Here is a 24,167-nt window from a genome sequence, read left to right as displayed (position 1 = left end):
CGAATCAGATGCGTTCCCATAGGAGATAATAGGCTTGTAGTTCGCACCGCAATGCCCAAAAAACGCACACGTTTTTTGTGCAATGCGCAGTGCAAATGCAACGCACATATGTGAACCAGATGCATTCATATGAATGTATTTTAAAATGTCCTGCGAATTAGATGCGGTGTAAGCCGCATCTAATTCGCATAGGTGTGAACCCGGGCTTACTGCTACAGAGTGGCTGCGCTGCACAGGATCATATACATATACGTGATGCTGGCCTTCCGGATATTGGACACGAGTGCGCGCCGCCAGCGGCTTGCTCCCGCTGTGAATCTACACAGAGGGAACTGATCAGCGGGTCCCTTGGAGCCAATGTCTGCCGGCACCCACTGATCATTCTGTACATGGGCAGATTGCCGTTCATGTAAACAAGGCAGTTTGCCATTCATGTAAACAAGGCAGATTGCCATTCATGTAAACAAGGCAGATTGCCATTCATGTAAACAAGGCAGATTGCCGTTCTGTCAGTACAGAAAGCATGGATGATGTTTTCTTGTCAAACGCAGAAACAAAGATCCATGCCCTCCAATAGTAAAAACACCTCCCCCACTACACTGAAACACCAGCTATTTAACCCTTTGATTGCCCCTGATGTTAACCCCTTTCCAGTCAGTATCATTAAATAGTAACGGTGCATATTTTTAGCACTAATCATTGTATTAGTGTCACTGATCCCAAAAAAAGTGTCAAAAGTGTCCATTAGTTTCCAGTTTGTCCACCTCAATATTGTAGCCCTGCTATAAGTTGCTGATCGCTGCTGTTACAAGTAGAAAAAATAAAATAAATACAAATTCCATAAATATATCCCACAGTTTGTAGATGATATAACTTTTGCGCAAACCAATCAATATACACTTATTGGGATTATTTTTTAACAAAAATATGTAGCAGAATACATATTGGCCTAAATCGATGAAGAAATTCGATTTTTTCACATTTTTTTATTGGATATATTTTAGAACAGAAAGTAAAAAATATTGTTTTTTTTGTTTTTTTTTTCAAAATTGCTGTTTCTTTTTTTGTTTATAGCACAAAAAATAAAAACCGCAGAGATGATCAAATACCACCAAAAGAATATTCTACATTTTATTTGGGTACAGCGCCGCACGACCGCACACTTATCAGTTAAAGTAACGCAGTGCTGTACCGTAAAAAAATGGCCTGGTCATGAGGGGGGGGGGGTAAATCTTCCAGAGCTGGAGTGGTTAAATCTTGCCAGTGTGGTTCACTTTTTGAAAGTGCACCAAAACTCATGCATTCAGGAGTTTTGGTGCGCTTTCAAATAGCACACTAAACCCGCAGGATATAATAGAAGTCTGTGGCTCAGTGCAACTAACCCGCAGGGAAGCCGAAGGTGCACTGCGCTGTAACCGCAGGTCAGTGTGAAATCAGCCTAATAGTTGTTAAGGCTTTTATAGGTGATAATATGTCCATTGCAAAAGTGCAGTGTATTTGTTCTTTAATACACTGACTTGCTTTTATTATTCCAGCGTCTGCTGGCATTGTTCTCCAGGCTGGTAGAAAGGTCCTAGGTGAAGTGCACTTGGTATCACTCTGCCTGGGACAGGAACTGACGCTACAGAGGAAGCACCGGCTTATGTGGTTCCTGCTTCCACGGCTGCTGGCGCCGGCTCAATGCACTCTAATGCTCTGGAACGGCGGGTCGGCAAGCCCAGATTGCAATGACAGGTTGCTGACCCTGGGCATGCGCTTCCCTGGTTTGAGGTCTTGGGCCACATCAGAGGGTTCCTTGGGACACATGTTGAGCACCCCTGGACTATGAGATTACACTAAGGACAGGAATAGCAAAGACATCGATCAGAGTCAACCAGCAGTAAACATGGTCTGGTCTGCACAGAACACTTACTGTAACTATTTGTCTGGTCATCATGTAGGCACTATGGGAAACAGATCAGCGGCCACCACCGAACTGGCCCGATAAGGGGGTTGTGAAGTTTGTGGACTACAAAGTGCGTTATCGGAATGAGCTGGACCTCGTCCTTCATGGCATCACATGTACTGTGAACAGTATGGAGAAGGTAACTTTGTTCTTTGTATTTCCTAACAATCAAATACAACAAAACAGGGTGGATTTGATTTAAATCTCTAGTAAAATACAATGGAACCTTGGAATACGAGCATAATCCTTTCCAGGAGAATGCTTGTAATCCAAAGCACTCGCATATCAAAGCGAGTTTCCCCATAGAAGTCAATAGAAACTAAGATAATTTGTTCCGCATTGACTTCTATTGTATGCAATACCGCATGTGGCCAGAGGTGGGGGGGGCGCCGGAGAGCCTCGGAAGTACTCGGGAACAGCTCGGCTGAACTCGGAAACCCTCGGAAGGGCTCGGAAACACTCGGGAACGGAGTATTTCTAAGTGATTCTGAGTATTTCCGAACCGTTCCGAGTGTCACCGGCGCCCCGGCACCTCTGGCCAAATGCGGTACTGCACACCGCTTGAATTCTGCTCGTTTTGTGAGACAACACTTACAAACCAAGTCAGGATTTCTTTAAGAAAAGTTGCTAGTCTTTCAAAAAGCTTGTTACCCGCGTTACTCGTTAACCAAGGTTCCACTGTAGCTTGATTTTAATCAACTTGATTTAAAACATCATTTTTAAAGAGCAACTGTCATCTCTGTTGCGCAGCGGCTCCTCCTCTGACCCGCTGTTGACTCACCGACAGTCCCATTCACTTTAATGGGAAGGCTGGTAATGCGGCAGTGAAACAACAAGGTGAGGGACATGGCGGCAGCAGGGGATTGGATGCCCGCTAACAGGCGCTGCCATGATGGATCTGAAATGACAGGTGCTCTTTAAATGTGAGGACTCGTTCTTGCTGGTTGTTAGAATCTTTAATATTTGCAAACAAAATTAAGGTTTCCTGTTTAGAATAATAAGCTGTCACAGTTTGTAGTGTACATAGATCTTTGTTGCATTGCTTGCATTTTGCACGCATACCTGCTTTACCCATAGGTAGAGGAACTTCATTAAAATATTCCCAAACTGGGTCTCTTTTACGGCCTGCTGCCATTTTGCTGCTCAAATGGAGGAAAATAAAGCACTTCAAGCTATGTGCAGAAAGATCACAAGGTTTATAAGTTGCTTAGAAGGTTTCACTTTCATTTTTACTGATGGCCTTTGTCCTCACACTAATGCCGCGTACACACGATCGGACTTTCCGCCAATAAAAACATGGATTTTTGTTCGAAGGTTGTTGGCTCAAACTTGTCTTGCACACACACGGTCACACAAATGTTGGCCAACAATTACGAACATGAGAATTCGGTGACGTACAAGACGTACGACGAACCTAGAAAAAGGAAGTTCAATAGCCAGTGCGGCTCCTTTTGCTTGATTCCGAGCATGCGTGAACTTTTGTGCGTCGGACTTGTGTACACAAGATCGGATTTTCCGACAACAAAGTTTTGTTGGCGGAAAATTTGAGAACCTGCCATCAAACATTTGCTGGAGGAAAAAAGTGCGACAGCAAATATTCAATGGAGCATACACACGGTCGGACTTTCCGACAACAAGCTCACATCCAACATTTCCCATTGGAAAATCCGACCGTGTGTATGCAGCATTAGAGGCAAGTACAGCTGCATTTCTCTTCAAACAATCATACAGTTTGTAGTGTACATACATTTTCAAAACAATGGGATAAAGGAATATTCCTGAACTTTGGTTTATCTCATGGTTACTGTGAAATTGTGTGAATGCATCAATGCAGTGCATGTTATCTCAACTTGTAGAGCTTGGATTCATTGAATAGGTTTACTAAAAATGTAAATATTGCAGAATATACAGCCTCACGCTACATAATTAATCTCCATTTAACGTTGAATAAACTAAATTATTAATTTATCTTAAATAGAAAACTATCTTTAGATAGATTTTTACTCCAAAAGCATTTTATTAAAAAAAATTGATGAAATTAAAAAAATCTATTTTACATACAAAAATAAAAAAAAAATCAGATTTAAATCAAAGAAATCCAATTTTTCTTTTCTTTTTCTTTTTTTAAATCATTGATTTATATGCACCCTGCAACAAAAGACTATTCCCAGCAAGTTCCTAAAATAACAATCGGTGCCTGGGTGTGATGATGATCCTCCTCGGCATTACTGCTCAGTAAATATTTGACATGGAATAAGCCATAATTCTGAATCTACATCCTTGTTGGAGGTGGGTGACTCTTGATTGGTATGACAGCCAGGAAAGTAGCCTTTTCAGAAAGGGGTAGGGAAAAAACAGCACAGGTGTTTTCAGGTTTCCTTTAATCTGATTGGCTGTTCAACTGAAACACAGGTTTTCTAATTTAACTCAGGCTGAAAAAAAAAAACCCAACCATATTGTTATAAGTAAATGTAATCATTTTCTTGTTATTCTTTGTATCTGCCCCCCCCCAGGTGGGAATAGTCGGAAGGACAGGCGCTGGAAAGTCTTCACTTACCAACTGCATTTTCCGGATTATTGAAGCAGCAAGTGGCCAAATCCTGATCGATGGGCAGGACATTTCCACCATCGGCCTCCATGACCTGCGCAAGAAACTGACCATCATTCCCCAGGTAAAGATCTGTGGAGGACAATATGGGGGACCTTTATCAACCGGAGCAGACAGAATCTGGAACAGCTGTGCATGGCAGCCAATCAGCTTGTATCTTCAGCTTGTTCACCTAAGCTTTTAAGTGGCTCTAAAGCCTAAACATTTTTTTTACTTCAATGTATAGGGTAAGGTAAAAAATGTTTAGGTATCAGCATCCCCCCCTCAAAGCCCCTTTTAATTATCTGAGCCTTCATTCGATCCACTGCAGCTCTTCTCTCCCCTCACTTCAGGGTCTCGCTGGCTTTGCTGGGGCAACAGGAGCCATTGGCTCCCAGTGCTGTCAATTAAAGCCAGTGACAAGGGAGCGGGGGGGGGCGGGACAAGTCCCATTGTGTCTGTCAATAGACGCAGCAGCGGGACTTGGGAGTAAGTACACACGAGTGCCCCCCATAGGAGGTGGCTTCCCATTGGGGCACTGGACAGAGAGGAGGGACCAGGAGCTCCGGCAGGGGGACCCGAGAAGAGGAGGTTCGTGGGCCGCTCTGTGCAATTCCATTGCACAGAGCAGGTAAGTATAGACATGTTTGTTATTTAAGAAAAAAAAATGTACCTTTTTAGAATCGCTTTAAGGATAGAAGCCAACTGGATGCCATGCACAACTGCTCCAGATTCTGTCTCCTCCAGTTTTGTTACATTTCTCTCTATATCCCTAAAAGGTGCATGTGCATACTATACACTGCATAGCCAAATATAGATTAGTCTACATAGACATGCTATAATAAACAGTGTATGAGAGCCCTAATGTATAAAAGCGCTGGGAAGAAGTCAAAAGCAATCCAGGTTACAAAGACAAGATCTGGTTGATGGCACAGATATTCTTCTCAGACACTTTCAACATGATAAATAATACAGTGTGTGTTAAAAAAGTTCTATAATCACACTTTCATTTTTGTAACATGAGCATTGTGATAGCAAAACAAACTATTGTTATTTTGACAATCTGTACTGTGAGTTCTGTCTGCTGGCCGTCTTTCCACAACTTCCTGGATTCCCTGCATGCTTTGCAGTTTCTCCTCTGCTTTCTGACGACTACATATCCCATGGTCCCTTGCTTCCTGCAAGCAGTAACTCCTGTACTCCTGAAACTCCTCCTCTCAGCACCTCTGTAGTTCAGAAGACAGGTGTTCCGTCAGAATCAGTGACCTGTCAGATTAGGTAACGAAAGTGACTTTTCGTCAACTGTGCATGCGTACACCGCCACCAGGTTCGCTCATCTGACAGGACACCTGCAGTCAGAAGAAAGCAGCGGACATCTTACTACACCCAGCTACTCCTTGAATTTCACAGTAATTTTAGCAATAAAGTGAGCGTATATAAATAAATATAGTATGTTGACATCTGTTATGTTGTTTGGATGTTTCATTTTGAAAGCCTAAAAGTTTAGCGCTGAGCGGTGCAGGGTGTACCAACATGGCCCCCGCCACCTTCCTACTGCTGCCGTCCAGCTTCTTTAAAAATGTTACATCAAAACAGTATCACAGATGTCAATATACTATAGTTATTTATATACGCTCACTTTATTGCTAAAATTACTATGAAATTCAAGAAGGAAATGGGTGTAGTAAGATGTCCGCTCAGATGAGCAAACCTGGTAGTGGTGGAACGCAGGTGTAGCTGACAGAACGTCACTTCCGTTACCTAATCTGACGGGTCGCTGATTCTAACGGAACACAGGCTTTGTTAAATGACACAGCAGGGCAAAGTGACTAAGTGTCACAGAGTATAAGAAAGTAAATGTGAGGGCATACCTCCCAACAGATGGGAATGAGGGACACCTACTAGCAAATGTATGTAGGCTTAGGACACGCCCCCCTGCCACACCCCCTTAAAGGAGAATTAACTAAATAAAAAAGGTTAATTAAATCCACAAGTGCTTTTTTTTACCACTACTATTCCTTTACATTGGCTTTAAAACATTACAAATGCAGCAATTTAGAATTTGGATGAAAGGTTTAGCACAGGGAAACACTTTTTGAAAGATAAAAAGTGCATTTTATATACATCTATATAGATCAGACCAAAATGAGGGATAAATGAGGAGGAAAGAGGGACAGAGGGACATTGCTCCAAATCATGTGTGAGGGGATCTTCACAATCAGTCTACAAACTTCCAGATCATTTGGATTAATAGGAGTAGACTAGAACTAATTGAAATATAATGTGCAAATTAATACATGATTTGCATTATGACTATAGATACACTTTAAAGAGGAACTGCAGTCTGCTCACATAATTTGTAATAAAACATCTTTGCCATTCTGAAGCTTCCCTCCAATCACTTAGCATATTATTTTATGTATACTGTGATTCTGTACTTGCCAAATATGCTGCAGAAATCTCCCTCTACTAAGTCTGACTGCAACCATTTTAACTGTGGGCAACTAAAGCTGCTGCCTGTTCACTTCCTGGATTTACACAGACACACCTCCAGCTCTGCAGCTCTCATTGGCCCTCTTATGACTCATCCTCCCTCCCTTCCTGGCAAACTCTCACGAGAGTGAGAAAGCGAGCTGTGCATGATGTCATAAGCCTAGGATTTTTACCAGACAAGAAACAGGAAGTGGGATGTATAAGGGATTTCACTGGCAGAAAAAAAATGCCAGGGCAGAAGATTTAATAGATGGAAATATGAAAAAATGACTAAAGTTTCGCTTTAACTCATTACATAAACATACAGATTATTAATGCGAGATATTAAGTGTGTAATTACCTATATTAAAAAAAGATTTAGTAAGAAAAGAATGACGTGTTTTTCTCTACAAAAAAATGACTTTGGATTGGCTGTATATAATGTGCACTATGGGTCTTATTAGGCTCGATTCACACCTATGCATGTTGCTTTTGGGCGTTTTTGGAGGTTTTTTTTTCATGCTTGGCACGTTTTTGAGCAGCGTTTTTGTAGCGTTTTTGCTGCGTTTTTGCCGCGTTTTTGCCGCGATTTGCGTTTTTTTTTTTTTTTTTCATTTTTTTTACAGTCTTAAAAAAAAATGACAAAAAAAAAAATAAAATAAAAAAAAAAAAAAAACGGCAAAAACGCACCAAAAACGCACCAAAAACGCTGCAAAAACGCTGCAAAAACGGTGCACTTGCGTTTTTGATGCTTGTCCATTGAAATCCATTACATGCAAAACGCTGCTTTTTGCATGAAAAAAAGTCCCCGACCCTTTCCAAAAACGCAGAGATACAAAAAAGCATTGATGTGAACATGTTCCATAGGAACCCATGTTAAAAAATTCCCATGCATTTCTGCAAAATGCAAAATGCATCAAAAAACGCGCTAGTGTGAATGGAGCCTAAGGCTCCATTCACACCTATGCATGTTGCTTTTGAGTGTTTTTGGAGGTTTTTTTTTCATGCTTGCCGCGTTTTTGAGCCGCGTTTTTGCCGCGTTTTAGCGGCGTTTTTGCAGCGATTTGCGTTTTGCGTTTTTTTTTTTTTTTTTTTTTTCATTTTTTTTTACAGTCTTAAAAAAAAATTACAAAAAAAAAAAAAAAACGGCAAAAACGCACCAAAAACGCATCAAAAACGCTGCAAAAACGCAGCACTTGCGTTTTTGATGCTTGTCCATTGAAAACCATTACATGCAAAACGCTGCTTTTTGCATGCAAAAAAGTCCCCGACCCTTTCCAAAAACGCTGAGATACAAAAAAGCATTGATGTGAACATGTTCCATAGGAACCCATGTTAAAAAATTCCCGTGCATTTCTGCAAAATGCAAAATGCATCAAAAAACGCGCTAGTGTGAATGGGGCCTAACAGAGGTAAAACTTCCACCTATATGTGCACTAGCCAATGCCAACACTAGGTGGCAGCATCTACACACTTATATTACTGTCATCATCTTCTCCTCCATCCTGAACATGGGGAGAAGTTTCTTGCCAAGGCTTCCCATGCAAAATTACATTTCACAGCCTACACAATGACTTGTGGATAAGTGATAAGAAGGATTATTATGATCACACAAACTGTTCTGAATATTTTTCAGTCCTGGCAATTTGTCAACTTTTTTCAATGAAAGAAAAAATGAAAAACAAAAACCTTTTTGTTGTCTTTTTATTTCTCAGTATATAGCATGTATTTCCCTCACTGATATACTAAAATAATACAGGGACAGCATGTAGGCATGTTGAGGCCATTTCAGTTTATTTCTTTCATTTATCATCTAATAATTAATGGTAATGTACAAAGTATTCTATTTTTCTTCTTCAAGCTCTCCAGCCTATTGGGATATGATCACAAACCTAACATCCATTTTGCTATCACTTTTAAAATAATTGGCTTTGGGCCAAGGTTACCCAAACAAGCGATTTCCTTTACTAATACATGCGCCTGCTGTTATCGTTGTATAAACTTTTTGTTTCTGTGATGTAAAAAAAAGAGACAAAGATAAATCATTTCAGAACTTTTCCATCTTTAATGAGAACTATAAACTGTACAACTCAATTGAAAAACAAACTGGAATCTTTAAAGGGAGGGGGAGTAAAATAAAAAAAATAAAATAATGTGGTTGCATAAGTGTGCACACCCTCTTATTAGGCCTGGTTCACACCTATGCATTTTTTTAGTGCGTTTTCTTTTTCGCAGAAACACACCTACATTCCATTTAACATGGTTTCCTATGGGTCACGTTCACATCTGTGCATTTTATGGAAAGGGTCAGGGACTTTTTTTTCTGGTTCCATAGACTTCATTGGAATTGTTTTTGGAAAAAATACACTTTAATGAATTAAAAAACAAAACACAATATATACAGTATAATGGGAAAGATGATGTTACGCCGAGTAAATAGATACCGAACATGTCAAGCTTTAAAAGTGCGCACGCTCGTGAAATGGCGACAAACTACGGTATTAAAAATTCCCCTAGGCGATACCTATTTCCTCTTTCCAGGTTACCTCTTTAGAGTTATAGAGGAGGTCTTGCGCCAGAATTATTTCTCTCACTCTAACGTTCGGCATCACCTCACATGTGTGGTTTGAACTCCGTTTATATATGTGTGCGCAACTTACGTATGCGTTCGCTTCTGCGCACGAGCACGGAGGGACAAGGCACTTTAAATTTTTTATTTTTATTTTTACACTGTCCCATTATTTATTTATTTTTTTCTATCACTTTTCTTCCTATTACAAGGAATGTAAACATCCCATGTAAAAAAAAAAAGATGGTGCAATTTATTGAGAGTTCTGGGGTCAAAAAGACCCCAAATCTCTCATTTACCTTTATAAAAGCAAAAGAAATGTTTTTTTTTTTAACTTTTACTTTAAAAAACAAAAATTGTTTACTATGGCCGGGGAACCCGAAGTGACGTCAGACGTTGCTCCAAACCTCCAAGGGCATAGAGATGAGTGGTGGCCATCTTGGCCTCACTTGTCTCCTTGCCCAGCTAATGGCCCCATCAGATCTTTCTTGGGCTTTACCGATATGTCAGGTAAAGCTCGGGAACCACTGGGAAGCGGTGGGAGGGGGCACCCCTCCTGCTGCGTCTAAAAGTAATCCAGTGGAAAATCTGCATACCGGGACCACTTTTATCTTACAGAGAATCGGCCATAATAAAAAAACAATATAGCTAGCTGCCATAACACTGGTATTTAACGTCAAAGTAACAACCTATTTTTACTATGAGTCGGTCGTCAAGTAATGTGGCATTTACTTTCTAGAATCCATATGCCCTTAGCTCAGACATTAATATTATTATTATTATTATTATACAGGATTTATATAGCACCAACAGTTTGCGTAGCGCTTTGCAACATGGGGGCAGACGGTACAGTTAAAATACAATTCAATACAGGAGGGATCAGAGGGCCATACATGCAGAAGGGTGTGCTTAGCTGAGGAAGCTCCTCCTCCCCTCCTGAAGACTCCTGGGATGTACTGTATGACATCATTTGCCTAGGCCCGAAACCAGGAAGCAACTGAAGAAATATAAAAACATGTAAAACAAGTAAATATGATGGTAAACCTTGTTAGCTATTTACCAATACCAGCAGCATAAGGATTACAAATATTCAATGTTGACTGGGAGAGTGAAGTTACATTTTTTAGCTTTATATTAGGCAAATAAGGCAAGTTTGCAAGTAGAATCTTTTACCTTTTTACCTTTCTCCTGCTGGTTCACCTTTCCTTCTGGTAAGGTAGTCTGTAGACATAGGACCTCTATCCCTGGTGTCCCTATTGAAAACCTTGCCTTTGGGTCACTACTGGCTGGCAGAGATAAGAAGGGAGCTCATAAATCTAAGGGTGTATCATATCCTTAATTCAGATGTGGTTTTGCAGGATCCAGTTCTGTTCTCGGGCACACTGAGGATGAATCTGGACCCGTTTGACGAATACACAGACGAGGATGTATGGAAAGCTCTGGAACTCTCCCATCTCAAGCCTTACGTGGAAGGTTTACAGGAAAAGCTCTTCTATGAAGTCAGTGAGGGAGGAGAGAACCTGAGGTAAGATAAGACTCAAGTAATATCTTCAACATCCCTGTGCTATAGTATACCCGTGTGTACGAGGCCTTATACTGCTGTGCAGAACCAGCACTACGTCCTTCACATACACATGCCCAAACAATGGTGGGAATGTCCAAAAACATAACTTGAAGCTGAAGTTTAGATATGGTCATTTTTACATAGTTACATTGGGGTCCAGCTTGGATTAATGTGATTATGCATACACCATACCTGTGTGATCCCTGTGGAAGCTGGAAATCACTGCAGTGAGCACCACTACTATAATAGCTTCTGGGTCCCGTGCCAAGCGGCTATGTTGCCTACTGCTGCTTACTGAACACAGAAGGTTGCTTGCTCAGCATGGACACCAGGTGGAGATCATGACATCACTTCCCCACCGCTCCACCTTCTCCAATCAGAGAATGCTTTGCCAAGCAAGCACTGTTCATGGTGCAGGAGGGCAGCCACTCTACTCTGGAGATCACTGTGGCAGTGGTGCCAACTACAGTGATTTCCACTGGGATCTGACAGGTATGGCACACATATACTTACTGCTTTGTGCTTTCTATCCTCCGGCCCAGCCTTTCTCAACCTTTTCAACACCGAGAAAGCCTTGAAATAACTTTCTGATCTCAGGGAACCCCTGTTAAAAAATGACTATATCTACACCTCACGATACATTAGTGTAAAGTTCAATGCAAAGAATCTTCCTTACACTTGTAATTATTGGGAAGAATTAAACTCTGGCAGATAACTAAAAAGATCAATGGTGTCACTGGAAACTTATCTGAGAGGCAGAAATTGCTCAAGGAACCCCTAGCAACCTCTGGAGGAACCCTGGTTGAGAAACCCTACTCCAGTCAGTGATGGTGGCCACGCATGCTTTGATTTCATTATCTGATCGACGTGCAATTCAAATTAAATTCTCTGAATCTGCAAATATTAGAATAGCTATAACTTCCTTTCCAATCACTTTTGATCGGTAATAAACTGAGCTGATCAGCCATGCCAGCAAATTATCGATCATTTTTCATTGCTGCACTTGCAGCACTGAGATACTGTATTCATGAATACGATTGTATTTCAGCGATCTGATTGCGAGATTACATGATGAAAACAGAGATTGATAAATTACAACTGAACTGTAAATTATGATTGTATCTTATCTCAGAGCTCCCCAACCTTTCTCAGTCACATATTTCTTTAAAAGTACGCAAACTCTGATATAAAGGTTACTTACCATCAATTGGAAACCTACGTTTGGTACAATGCATACAACCGCCTTGATGAAATTAACTTCACAGCAGAGACCCCCCCCTACTTCCTTTACCCCCGCTCATCAGATCAGCAATATCCTCCCCATCAAAGAATTTTCTAATCACACCAGAAGTCCCACCTATCCCATCAGAGTCCTCTTAACTCATCAGAGCTCTACCTTACTCCAGCAGCATGTAAGAGGGTGGAGGTGGTGCAGGTCTGGATGGAGATCCACTATGTCCTCTTCTGAATGATGGAGATAGCCTTGCATGCCACCTAGCCTAGCTGCATCAAGTGTTGCCATGGTGCAGGCAGGAGAGCATCCTGACCCTAGTGTTTCATTGTTTTATGGCAGCGGTCTCCAAACTGCAGCCCTTTGCATACCTTTATTCGACCCCTGGGGCGCTATTCCTCCCACTGACACCAACAATGGGGCACTATTTCTCCCACTGACACCAATGATGGGGCATTATTCCTCTGAATGACACCAATGATGGGGCACTATTCCTGTCACTGACACCAACAATGGGGCACTATTTCTGTCACTAACACCAATGATGGGGCAATACTCCTCCAACTGACACCATGGATGGGGCACTATCCCCCCCACCCCCCTTGGACACCAAGGGAGCACTATTCCCTCCACTGACATCAGTGGTGGAGCATTATTCCTCCCACTGACATCAACAATGGGGTACTATTTCTCCCACTGACACCAATGATGGGGCACTATTTCCCCCACTGACACCAATGATGGGGCACCATTCCTCCCACTGACACCAATGATGGGGCACCATTCCTCCCATTGACACCAATGATGAGGCACTATTCCTCCCACTGACACCAATAATGGGGCACTATTCCTCCCACTGACACCAATGATGGGGCATTATTTCTGTCACTGACACCAATGATGGGGCAATACTCCTTCAACTGACACCATGGATGGGGCACTATCCCCCCCCCCACACACACACAAACACCAACACCAAGGGGGCACTATTCCCATCCACTGACATCAATGGTGGAGCATTATTCCTCCCACTGACATTAACAATGGGGTACTATTCCTCCTACTGGCACCAATGATGGGGCACCATTCCCCCCACTGACACCAATGATGGAGCACTATTCCTCCCAATGACACCAATGATGAATCACTATTCCTCCCACTGTTTGGAGACCCCTGGTTTATGGTGTTGGTAGCCAGCTTGCATCGTGGCAACTCATTATGCTGCTCCAGGGCAAACTGTGTTGTGTGTTTCCGACACCTCGGTTGAGAAACTCTGTATTAAAGTGGAACCAAAGTCTAAAATGAAAATAAAAAACTGTGAGCAGGCAGCTCTTTATTGCAGAAGAGATATGCAATGTCTTTTCTGCAATAAGAAAGAAACCTACCTTCCTATTCAGTCTTCCATAGAATGTACACTGAGCTGTGCATGCGCAGCTACGTTTATATTCGGACACAGTGCCTGTGTGCCAGGATAACTAAACTCCTACATGGAAGTGATGCCATCCCATACTTGTCAAGTGGCCGAAACCTGTAAGAAGATGCCGGAGAGGGACCTCGGGGTGTCGGGCCATCGAAGTAGAGTATTGCAGGCTTTAGTTCTGCTTTAACTGTTAATCAAAATGGACTTCTCCACTTGGGGCATTATTGATCGAATGGGTTATTGACTATAGATCAAATATTCCTATCAAAAGAGATGGATTGGAAGACAAGTCAATCATTTAGCAAGCATCTGTGGCCACCATTAGTTATGAATATATCCCGAGTAAGAATTCTTCATGTTGTCCATAGCGTCAGATGATCTCCTTCTCGGAGACGATCCCAGGTTGTCCATTGTTATTGGCCACTAAAACAGTTTCTCCTTTGAAGACTTCAATAAACCCCAGTATTGTATCTCATACTGTATGGATAGTTCAGTAAAAAGCATACCTGTGAAATATTGACAACTGTCGTTTTGTGCAGTGTTGGTCAGCGGCAGTTGGTGTGCCTGGCTCGGGCTTTGCTTCGCAAATCCAAAATTCTGATTCTTGATGAAGCCACGGCGGCGGTGGACCTGGAGACCGATAATTTGATTCAGAAGACAATTCGCAGTGAATTTGCCGACTGTACGGTGCTGACCATCGCACATCGCCTGCACACCATCATGGACAGCAACAAGTAAGGACTTTTCCCATCTGAAAACCATTGTATTGCTTTGTATAGGGCAGTGATGGTGAACCTTGGCACCCCAGATGTTTTAGAACTACATTTCCTATGATGCTCATGCACTCTGCAGTCTCATAGTTCCAAAACATCTGGGGTGCCAAGGTTCGCCATCACTGGTATAGAGCGTGAAAGGGTTAGGAGCTCTGTTGGGTGTTATTCTGTCTGGGAAGATTTTCCTGTACTTGCTCTCATTTCACTGGGACAGGAATTAAAGAAAAACCTCTCTGCTGGGGACAAAACAGCAAAAGCCTGACTGATGCATTACATTTTTAATCCACTTTCACCAGACTGTTGGGTCAAACTGGAAAAAGAAGATGGATCAAAACTGCACCATGCTGCAGTTTCAAACGAAGATCCAGCTAAACAAATATTGTCTTAAAGGATAAGTTCACTTTTCTACAAAAGAGATTAAACAGAGCTGTGTGTATGAATGACGCGGCGATGTGGGCGGAGCCCTGCACGGCTGCGCTGTTTTCAAACTGCTGCCATGGGGAGGGGGGGAAGCAGGCACCAACTGCTGCAGCACTAGGAACATCTTACATGTTCCACCCTAAAATCAGGTGGAACATGTACCATGTTCCCAAAGGTGAACTTATCCTTTAACCACTTCAGCCCCGGAAGGTTTTACCCCCTTAATGACCAAAGCATTTTTTGCAATACGGCACTGCGTCGATTTAACCGACAATTGCGCGGTCGTGCGACGTTGTACCCAAACAAAATTGACGTTCTTTTTCTCCCACACATAGAGCTTTCTTTTGGTGGTATTTTATCACCTCTGCGGTTTTTATTTTTTGCGCTATAAACAAAAAAAGACTGACAATTTTGGAAAAAAAAAAAACTTTTTTTTACTTTCTGCTATAATACATATCCAGAAAAAAAAAAAAAAATATATATATATATATATATATATATATAAAAAAAATTATTCAGCAGTTTAGGCCGATATATTTTCTTCTACATATTTTTGGTAAAAAAAAAAAATCGCAATAGGTGTATATTAATTGGTTTGCTCAAAAGTTATCGCGTCTACAAACTACGGGATAGATTAAGGGACTTTTATTGTTTTTTGGGGGGTTTTTTACTGGTAATGGTGTCAATCTGCGATTTTTAGCGGGACTGCGACATTGTGGTGGACAAATCTGACCCCAAATTACACTTTTTGGGAACCAGTGACATTATTACATAGATCAGTGCTAAAAAAATGCACTGATCAATGTAAAAATGACACTGGCAGGGAAGGGGTTAATACTAGGGGTGATGAAGGGGTTAAGTGTGTTCCCTCAGCGTGTTCTAACTGTAGGGGGGATGGGCTTACTGAAAAATGACAGAAATCACTGTTCCCGATCACTGGGAACAGAAGATCCCTCTCATGTCACTAGGCAGAACAGGGAAATGCCATGTTTACGACAGTTCCCCGTTCTGCCTCTCCTTGCCGCAATCGTGGGCCACCAGCGGACATCAAGTCTGCGGGACCTGCCCGCTATCCTGCTTTTGCAGACTTATGTACAGGTACATCAATTTGCGCAGGAGAGCCGACCTGCCACAGTATATCTGAGTGAACAGGTTGGCAAGTGGTTAATACAAGAAGCATGTGTATTCTTACTAGAATCTCGGTGTCCTATTTGTTTGAAATTGTGCAGTAATCCAGCATAAAATAAGTTCTGCACTTTGCCTCTGTGTAGGAGCTTCCTGTAATAAAGACCGGTCACTGCTGCTCTCTCTCCTTGTGCAGGATGATCAGTCTTGTCTCCGCCCCCTCCTGTAATTTTCTGCAGGCAGCCTGTAGTGGGAGGTGTTCCTAGGCCCCTCCCACAGCTCTGCTTTCTGCACAGTGCTGATGTCACTGCTAGTCTTACAGATATCTGGGGTTTTTAAAGGAGTTTGGTGCACACAAAGTGGATTTATTGAATTTATGGCTTTTAAGGAATATAATTATATTTCCATTTTTGTCACTGGAATTTAGCACTGAGAGAAAAAACTGCAGAGGAATACAATTAGTAAATACAATGCTAATGTTCTTATGCATAGGCAAGTAGATATGCAGATGACACATGTAGACATAGTAATGTGTGTGTGTGTGTGTGTATATATTATATATTATATATATATATATATATATATACACACACACACACAGTATCTTACAAAAGTGAGTACACCCCCACATTTTTTGTAATTACTTTATTCCATCTTTTCATGTGACAACACTGAAGAAATGACACTTTGCTTCAATGTAAAGTAGTGAGTGTACAGCTTGTATAACAGTGTAAACTTGCTGTCCCCTCAAAATAATTCAACACACAGCCATTAATGTCTAAACCGCTGGCACCAAAAGTGAGTACACCCCTAAGTGAAAATGTAACTCGTAAGTGTTACAAGGTCTCAGGTGTGAATGGGGAGCAGGTGTGTTAAATTTGGTGTTATCGCTCTCACTCTCTCATACTGGTTACTGGAAGTTCAACATGGCACCTCATGGCAAAGAACTCTCTGAGGATCTGAAAAAAAGAATTGTTGCTCTACATAAAGATGGCCTAGGCTATAAGAAGATTGCCAAGACCCTGAAACTGAGCTGGAGCAAGGTGGCCAAGACCATACAGTGGTTTAACAGGACAGGTTCCACTCAGAACAGGCCTCGCCATTGTCAACCAAAGAAGTTGAGTGCACGTGCTCAGCGTCATATCCAGAGGTTGTCTTTGGGAAATAGACGTATGAGTGCTGCCAGCATTGCTGCAGAGGTTGAAGGGGTGGGAGGTCAGCCTGTCAGTGCTCAGACCATACGCCGCACACTGCTTCAAATTGGTCCGCATGGCTGTCTTCCCAGAAGGAAGCTTCTTCTAAAGAAGATGCACAAGAAAGCCAGCAAACAGTTTGCTGAAGACAAGCAGACTAAGGACATGGATTACTGGAACCATGTCCTGTGATCTGATGAGACCAAGATAAACTTATTTGGTTCAGATGGTGTCAAGCGTGTGTGGTGGCAACCAGGTGAGGAGTACAAAGACAAACGTGTCTTGCCTACAGTCAAGCATGGTGATGGAAGTGTCATAGTCTGGGGCTGCATGAGTGCTGCCGGCACTGGGGAGCTACAGTTCATTAAGGGAACCATGAATGCCAACATGTACTGTGACATACTGAAGCAGAGCATGATCCCCTCCCTTTGGAGACTGGGCCGGAGGGCAGTATTCCAACATGATAACAACCCCAAACACACCTCCAAGACAACCACTGCCTTGCTAAAGAAGCTGAGGGTAAAGGTGATGGAATGGCCAAGCATGTCTCCAGACCTAAACCCTATTGAGCATCTGTGGAGCATCCTCAAACAGAAGGTGGAGGAGCGCAAGGTCTCTAACATCCACCAGCTCTGTGATGTCGTCATGGAGGAGGGGAAGAGGACTCCAGTGACAACCTGTGAAGCTCTGGTGAACTCCATGCCCAAGAGGGTTAAGACAGTGTTAGAAAATAATGGTGGGCACACAAAATATTGACACTTTGGGCCCAATTTGGAAATTTTCACTTAGGGGTGTACTCGCTTTTGTTGCCAGCGGTTTAGACATTAATGGCTGTGTGTTGAGTTATTTTGAGGGGACAGCAAATTTACACTGTTAAACAAGCTGTACACTCACTACTTTACATTGTAGCAAAGTGTCATTTCTTCAGTGTTGTCACATGAAAAGATATAATAAAATATTTACAAAAATGTGAGGGGTGTACTCACTTTTTTGAGATACTGTGTGTGTGTGTATGTATATATATATATATATATATATATATATATTAGAAAAATTGTAGAGCTATTCCTCCTGTGAAACTGCATGTATCAGGCTATTTTTACTCCAGGTCTAATGTTCTTCATTCTTATAGAATAGAGTGATTTGGGAAAATACAGCATTATGGCCAATAGATGGAGCTGATAATCACAGGGAATGAATACTATAATAATCATTTACAATGATTGTCAGCTGTAGCTAATTGCCATAAAGCTGTAATTTCCTGATTCACTTGATTCTGTATAAATTAAAAACATTTGACCTGGAGAGAAAATAGCCTAAATAATTCACGTTTGCCCCCATAAAGAAAATACATGCTGTTGCACAGGACAGATCTATTTTTTTTTTTAATAAATACACCCGATAATGTAGCTTAGCATAATATCTAATGTTATGGCTGTGTACATTGCACCAAATGTTGTTTTCTTTCTTTTCAGGGTCATGGTGCTGGATGCAGGTAAAATCATAGAGTACGGTGAGCCGGAGGAGCTCCTACGTAACAATGGGCACTTTGCTTCTATGACCAAGGATGCTGGAATTGAAGGCATTAACAATACTACATTATGAGGACTGAACTATACAGCCCATGTGTGCTTAGATCACGCATCGGCCAACCGAGGACTGGATGGCATTAACTCAAATGAACTAAACAGAGCTGGAAATTGGAACTACTTCTAGAACATTGGGAAGAACATTGGATACCAGTATAGTGGGATGTGGACTAAGATGACACTAACGCCATGCTGTGTGTGCCATTGGATTATGGGTAGTTCCCGAGAATGTGATCCCTGACTTGGACTATACATGGTGCTTCTGTGGTTTTACCTTTAATGGGTCCTGAAGACCAAACTGAATTCTAAGGCCGCTGTATTTTCGGAAGGATATTGACAACAAATTCATCTTCCTGCAATGCAAGGAGCTTATATTTTGGCATTTTTTTATTTTTTATTTTTGCAAAAGATGGATGCTCATAATCAGTAGAAAAGTGTTTTCTGAGTAAAATGATACCACTACTACTAAAGTGAGCCCGGCGTACTGGGTTCAAAAACCGACCAAACCACCACATCCATCTAATCGCAGGCCTCCAGATACTTCTTCTGGTAACCTATCTTCCTCCTAGAGAGACTGGGGAGCCTGGGGGAGGTCTCTATTATGCAAATCCTGACTTAACAAAAAGCTTATTTTAGATATGAATGTGAATGATACTAATGTGACATTTATCAATGTGTGTTTTATTTTCTTTGTATATGCTGTAAATGAACATTTTTTTTTACATGGCTTGGCCATATCTGTTCACTACACATCCATGGTGTGTTCTCTTTAGTAGGGAGCAGAAGGACTTTACGGCTTCTCTTGTATCGGTGCAAACCAATGGGCCAGCTCAGATGACCTGGACACCAGATCATCTTTTAGTGGCTTATTGTACAGATCAGGCCCCTTTCATACTAGCGGACTGATCAGATCCACCTGTCAGTCTTTTAGGTGGGCCTGATCGAATCCTCCAGTCTCCTCAATGGAGCAGCGGGTATAAACAGACATGACTGTTTACATCCACCAACATCTGATCCTATCGGCTGAAAACAGACGGATGGGGATCTGTTATGGCAGTTTGGGTGTGAACAGACAGGCAGTCCATTGACACCCAACCGCCGATAGAGAAGAGGGGGCTGTGTTGGACCAGCCATCCTGCTCAGTGAGAATCAGTGGACAGATTCCCCGCTGAGCAGATGGACTCCAACGGGGCCCACCCCCTGTAGAAGGGCCTTAAAGAGACCATGTTGCAAAATCATTAATTTCATACAATAATCTTCCCCTAAGATTATACAGTATGTATATTCAATATATTTTATGCATGGTGCCTGTAAAATCCTCCCTTGTGTAGACATCCAAAAGCTCGGAGACTGCCGCTGGGTGCCGCCATTTTAGATCTTATGTCCGCGGACTTAAATTTGTCACTCAAGTGACACTCTATAGCCCTGGTGCCCAACCTGCGGCCCTTTGGTTTATGATGTGTGGCCCCCAGACCTCAGCAGTCTGTAGAGGGAACATTGGTTAGGGCAGGGGTGTCAAACTCAATTATATAGTGGACCACATCAGTATTACGGTTGCCCTCAAAGGGCCAGTTGTATATATGAGACTAGATGTCCGGAGCAACCTACCCCAACCCCCACCTCACATCAGATGTCAAGAGCGCTCCACCATCAGAGGTCAAGAGTCCCTTACATCACAGTGCACCCCCCACCCTCTTACCTTGTGCTTCTGCTGGGAAGAAGCTAGGGGCAGATCTGGGAAGCAGAAAGCCTAGGGTTTGGAGGAGAACCAGAGGAGGGCTGAAGTCAGCTGCCAGAGTTTGCTGAATGGTGAGAAAAGGGGGAGGCGGAGACGAGGGGGTGCTGTGGCTGCAAAGAGAAATCCAGGATCTGTAGGAGCAGTTCTATCCTCCCCTCTGCTGCTGACTGCCAAGACAAGGTGTAGGTGGAGACAAGGAGGGTTCCCCAGCTGCAGGACAGGTGAAAGGGCCACGTGAAATGGCCTGGTGGGCCGCATTCGTACTGCAGGCCTTGTGTTTGACACATGGCTTAGGGTGCAATAGCATTGATCTCTATTAGTCTCATGTAACATGTTCGCAGTTTAGTTTTGTCTCCTGCAGCATATCCCCAGCCAAAAATGTAGCATGTCCACACTCTCTGACCCTCATTTCCTCTATTATGGCTGCAGTTACTGTGTTCTCATGCATTACATATATTGAACATTATGGGGTAGATTTACTAAAACTGGAAAGTGCAAAATCTGGTGCAGCTCTGCATTTAAACCAATCAGCTTCTAACTTCGGCTTGTTCAATTAAGCTCTGACTAAAAAATAAAAAATAAAAAATCTTGGAAGCTGTATTGGTTTTTATGCAGAGCTGCACCAGATTTTGCTCTCAGTTTTAGTTAATCTCCCCCTAGGTGCGGCCCCTTTGGTAATGTGAGGGGCTGCATTTGAGGCCTACTTTAGCTAACAAGTTGACAACCACAGCTCTCCGATATTCCCCTCCACTCCCCTCCCCGGTGAAGAGATGCTGGGCCAGCACAGACAGAAATGAGAAACTCTCAGAAGAGGAGAGGGCTGTGACATACCAGGTAGAACGTTCATTTTCTGAAGCAGGCAAATTTTCTAGCAAGTGTAAAAGGCACATGCCAGTAAATATAAAACCCAAGCAAGTAAGCATTTAAAGGCTAAGTTCAGCTTAAAAAAAAAAAAAAAAAAGTACATATTTTTGCAGGTAAAAAATGTGCATTTATTAATTTTTTTTTACAGGAGCTTGCAAAAGTATTGCACCCGCGATTAATGGATGGCGGGTGCAATGCCAGGCTCCTGCAGACACTTCCTCCAGCTCCCCGTCCGTACCTCTGTATGGGCTGTCAGTTCTTTCACTTGGAGCCAGAGAAGTGAGCTGATTACAGCACTTCTAGTCCATTGAGAATCTCTGTGAATGAGTCTCGTGGTTGTGCGATGGAAAATTTAACGGTGACCGGGGGAAGCACTTGCACCACATTACATGACACCTTAAAGACGGATGTAACATGGTGCAAAAGGTGAATCAACCCTTTAAAATACTTGATTCTTGTGTGTTTTTACCTGTCATTTTTTAAGTTGGTGATGGGGTCTCTCTAACCAAACAGTTCAGCAAGAACACGAACTGCACTGTCTGTCGTAAAAACAGACAGCGGGGGTATAAAACGATGTTATTGTAGTTATAATTGAATTTTTCTTTGTGCTGTACCAAGTGATCATTCTCTTCTACAAACTATTTATGCCGTTTGATTTTGATTTGTTCTATATTTCTTACATACAGGTTTTTATATAGGTATTACTTTTTTTTCTATTATAAAGAACTGATATATTGTTTTTGAATATGAATTTATTAAGCCTATCTTTCCAACTTCATTAGTGCAATATATTTTAGGAAGTGTGATTAAAGCGGAGTTTCGACAAAAAAAAAAAAAAAAAAAAACAATTAAAAAAGTCAGCAGCTACAAATACTGCAGCTGCTGACTTAATAATCGGACACTTACCTGTCCCAGGGTCCATTGATGCGGGGGAATGGAGCCCCGCTCGTCTCCCCCTCCTCTCTTCGGCGCTGACATTGTCACTGTGAACGCCCAGTCGGACATGCAGTGCGCATGCGCGAGCCGCGCTGCGACTGGCCGGGCAATTATCTGGGACCTGTGATGTGTCCCAGATGATTGGCGAGAGGGAGGGGGGAACAGTGATCGCGGTTTCCCCCGGAAGGAAGTGGGAGCTGGAACGCTCTAAAAAGAGGGTCCCCCCCCCAAAAAAAAATGACATGCCAAATGTGGCATGTCAGGGGGTCACCTTGCCTTAAAGCGGAAGTTCCATTTTTGGGTGGAGCTCCGCTTTAAGCCAAGGTTCACATCGGTGCAATTTGATATGTCAAATCGGAACCTATTGCTGGCAACGGCACTGTCCCAATCGAGGTGATGCCGACTTTGCGGAGCCGCACTAATTTCCAAAAGTAGTTCCTGCACTACTTTTGGCGACTTCGAGGGCAATTTCTATGGACATCTGTGCATGAACCCACACAGATGTCTTTCACATCACCCCCAAAGTCGCACTGAAATGCGGGTTTGAAATCATGCGAGTTCAGTTGCAGAATGTGTCTATGAACTATGTATGTATGGCAATAAAAGTCTGGCTGCTATATGGCCATAGCGGATTACTACCTCACCATATCTTTCCTGGGCAACATGGTTCACAATTGACTGTGTTGCCAAGGGTTTCCTAAAACCAATGGAATTATGTGGCTCCCCAGGCACAGACCTCACTTAGGAGAAGGCAGCCAAGGCACACTCGGCAAAAAACAAAAAGGTATCTAAAGCCAAAGTAGGGAAAGAAAGGGTTAGAACCCCTGTCATGTTTTTAGAGGTATTTGTCCTAGTGACTACAGCCACCCAGTCTGAAATTAAGGTAAAATCCAAACTTTTGAGTTTTCACCTAAACAGGCGTAGCGGGGATATCTTTTAATTGTTCCAGTGACAAGATATGGAGTGAAAAGATATGGAGAAGATGGCTTGATATTTTAGATATATAAGTAAAGGATGGAATAGGGAGAGGGGGAGAGAGAGGAGTACGGGCATGGGAGGGGGATGGGCTGTTTGCGTTTTTTTTTTTTATGTGCTGGGGTTGTATGTTTCTTGTTGTTTTAGTTGTTGTCTGTATGTATGAAAAAAAAAAAACAACAAAAAAAAGAGTGATAAAAAAACAAAAAAAAAAAACAGGCATAGCGGGGAAAGCTTTTAATTGTTCCAGTGACAACTGTCTTAACGGGATTTCCTTTTAAGAGATTTCCTCTCGCTTCCTGTTGTGTCTCAGAGACAGGAAGCAAAGACGATTCTCCCCAATTGCACACGAGCAGCAAAAAAAAAAAAAAAGTGGAAAAACAAAATACTGTTGTATCTAATTGATGCATGTATTATGTACATTAAATATAAAATAAAGTAAAAGCTTTTTATAAGAAACTGTTTTGTGGATTATACTTTGTATCATATGTATAAAAAAAAAAAAAAAAAAGTGTTACAAAAAAAAAATAAAAAAAATGTTAAAGATCTATCAGTAAAGATTTTATTTTACAATTTTGCCCACTATGAGATAAAATACATGTAGTTTTATGTTTCATATTTCTACCGGTTTTCTATTCCTAGTAATAAGGGTCAACCTTATTCGAAATTTGGCTGTTGAAAGCACTGAACTAACGATCCGAAAATCGTCAGATCATTCGTTGGACGAAATTTTACTGTCCGTTTTTTTTTTTCCGATTTTTCGTAT

The 24,167-nt window shown here is 42.1% G+C and overlaps 1 protein-coding gene across 1 annotated transcript in view; it reads left to right on the top strand.

The window, feature by feature from the left end:
* The window catches only part of ABCC2 (ATP binding cassette subfamily C member 2), a 95,866-nt gene extending 72,006 nt beyond the window's left edge, over nt 1-23,860 (top strand). Inside the window, exons 28-32 of the mRNA XM_073595767.1 lie at nt 1,941-2,084; nt 4,459-4,617; nt 10,932-11,098; nt 14,328-14,522; nt 18,775-23,860. Coding sequence (XP_073451868.1) covers nt 1,941-2,084; nt 4,459-4,617; nt 10,932-11,098; nt 14,328-14,522; nt 18,775-18,904 — 795 coding nt within the window. The 3' untranslated portion in view covers nt 18,905-23,860. The remainder of the gene's footprint in view (nt 1-1,940; nt 2,085-4,458; nt 4,618-10,931; nt 11,099-14,327; nt 14,523-18,774) is intronic.
* Nucleotides 23,861-24,167: the final 307 nt, after the last annotated feature.

The sequence above is a fragment of the Aquarana catesbeiana genome, linkage group LG08 (assembly GCF_042186555.1).
Source record: "Aquarana catesbeiana isolate 2022-GZ linkage group LG08, ASM4218655v1, whole genome shotgun sequence".
NCBI lineage: Eukaryota > Metazoa > Chordata > Amphibia > Anura > Ranidae > Aquarana > Aquarana catesbeiana.
The sequence above is the reverse complement of the archived record's forward strand: the minus strand, read 5'-3'. Positions and strand labels throughout refer to the sequence as shown.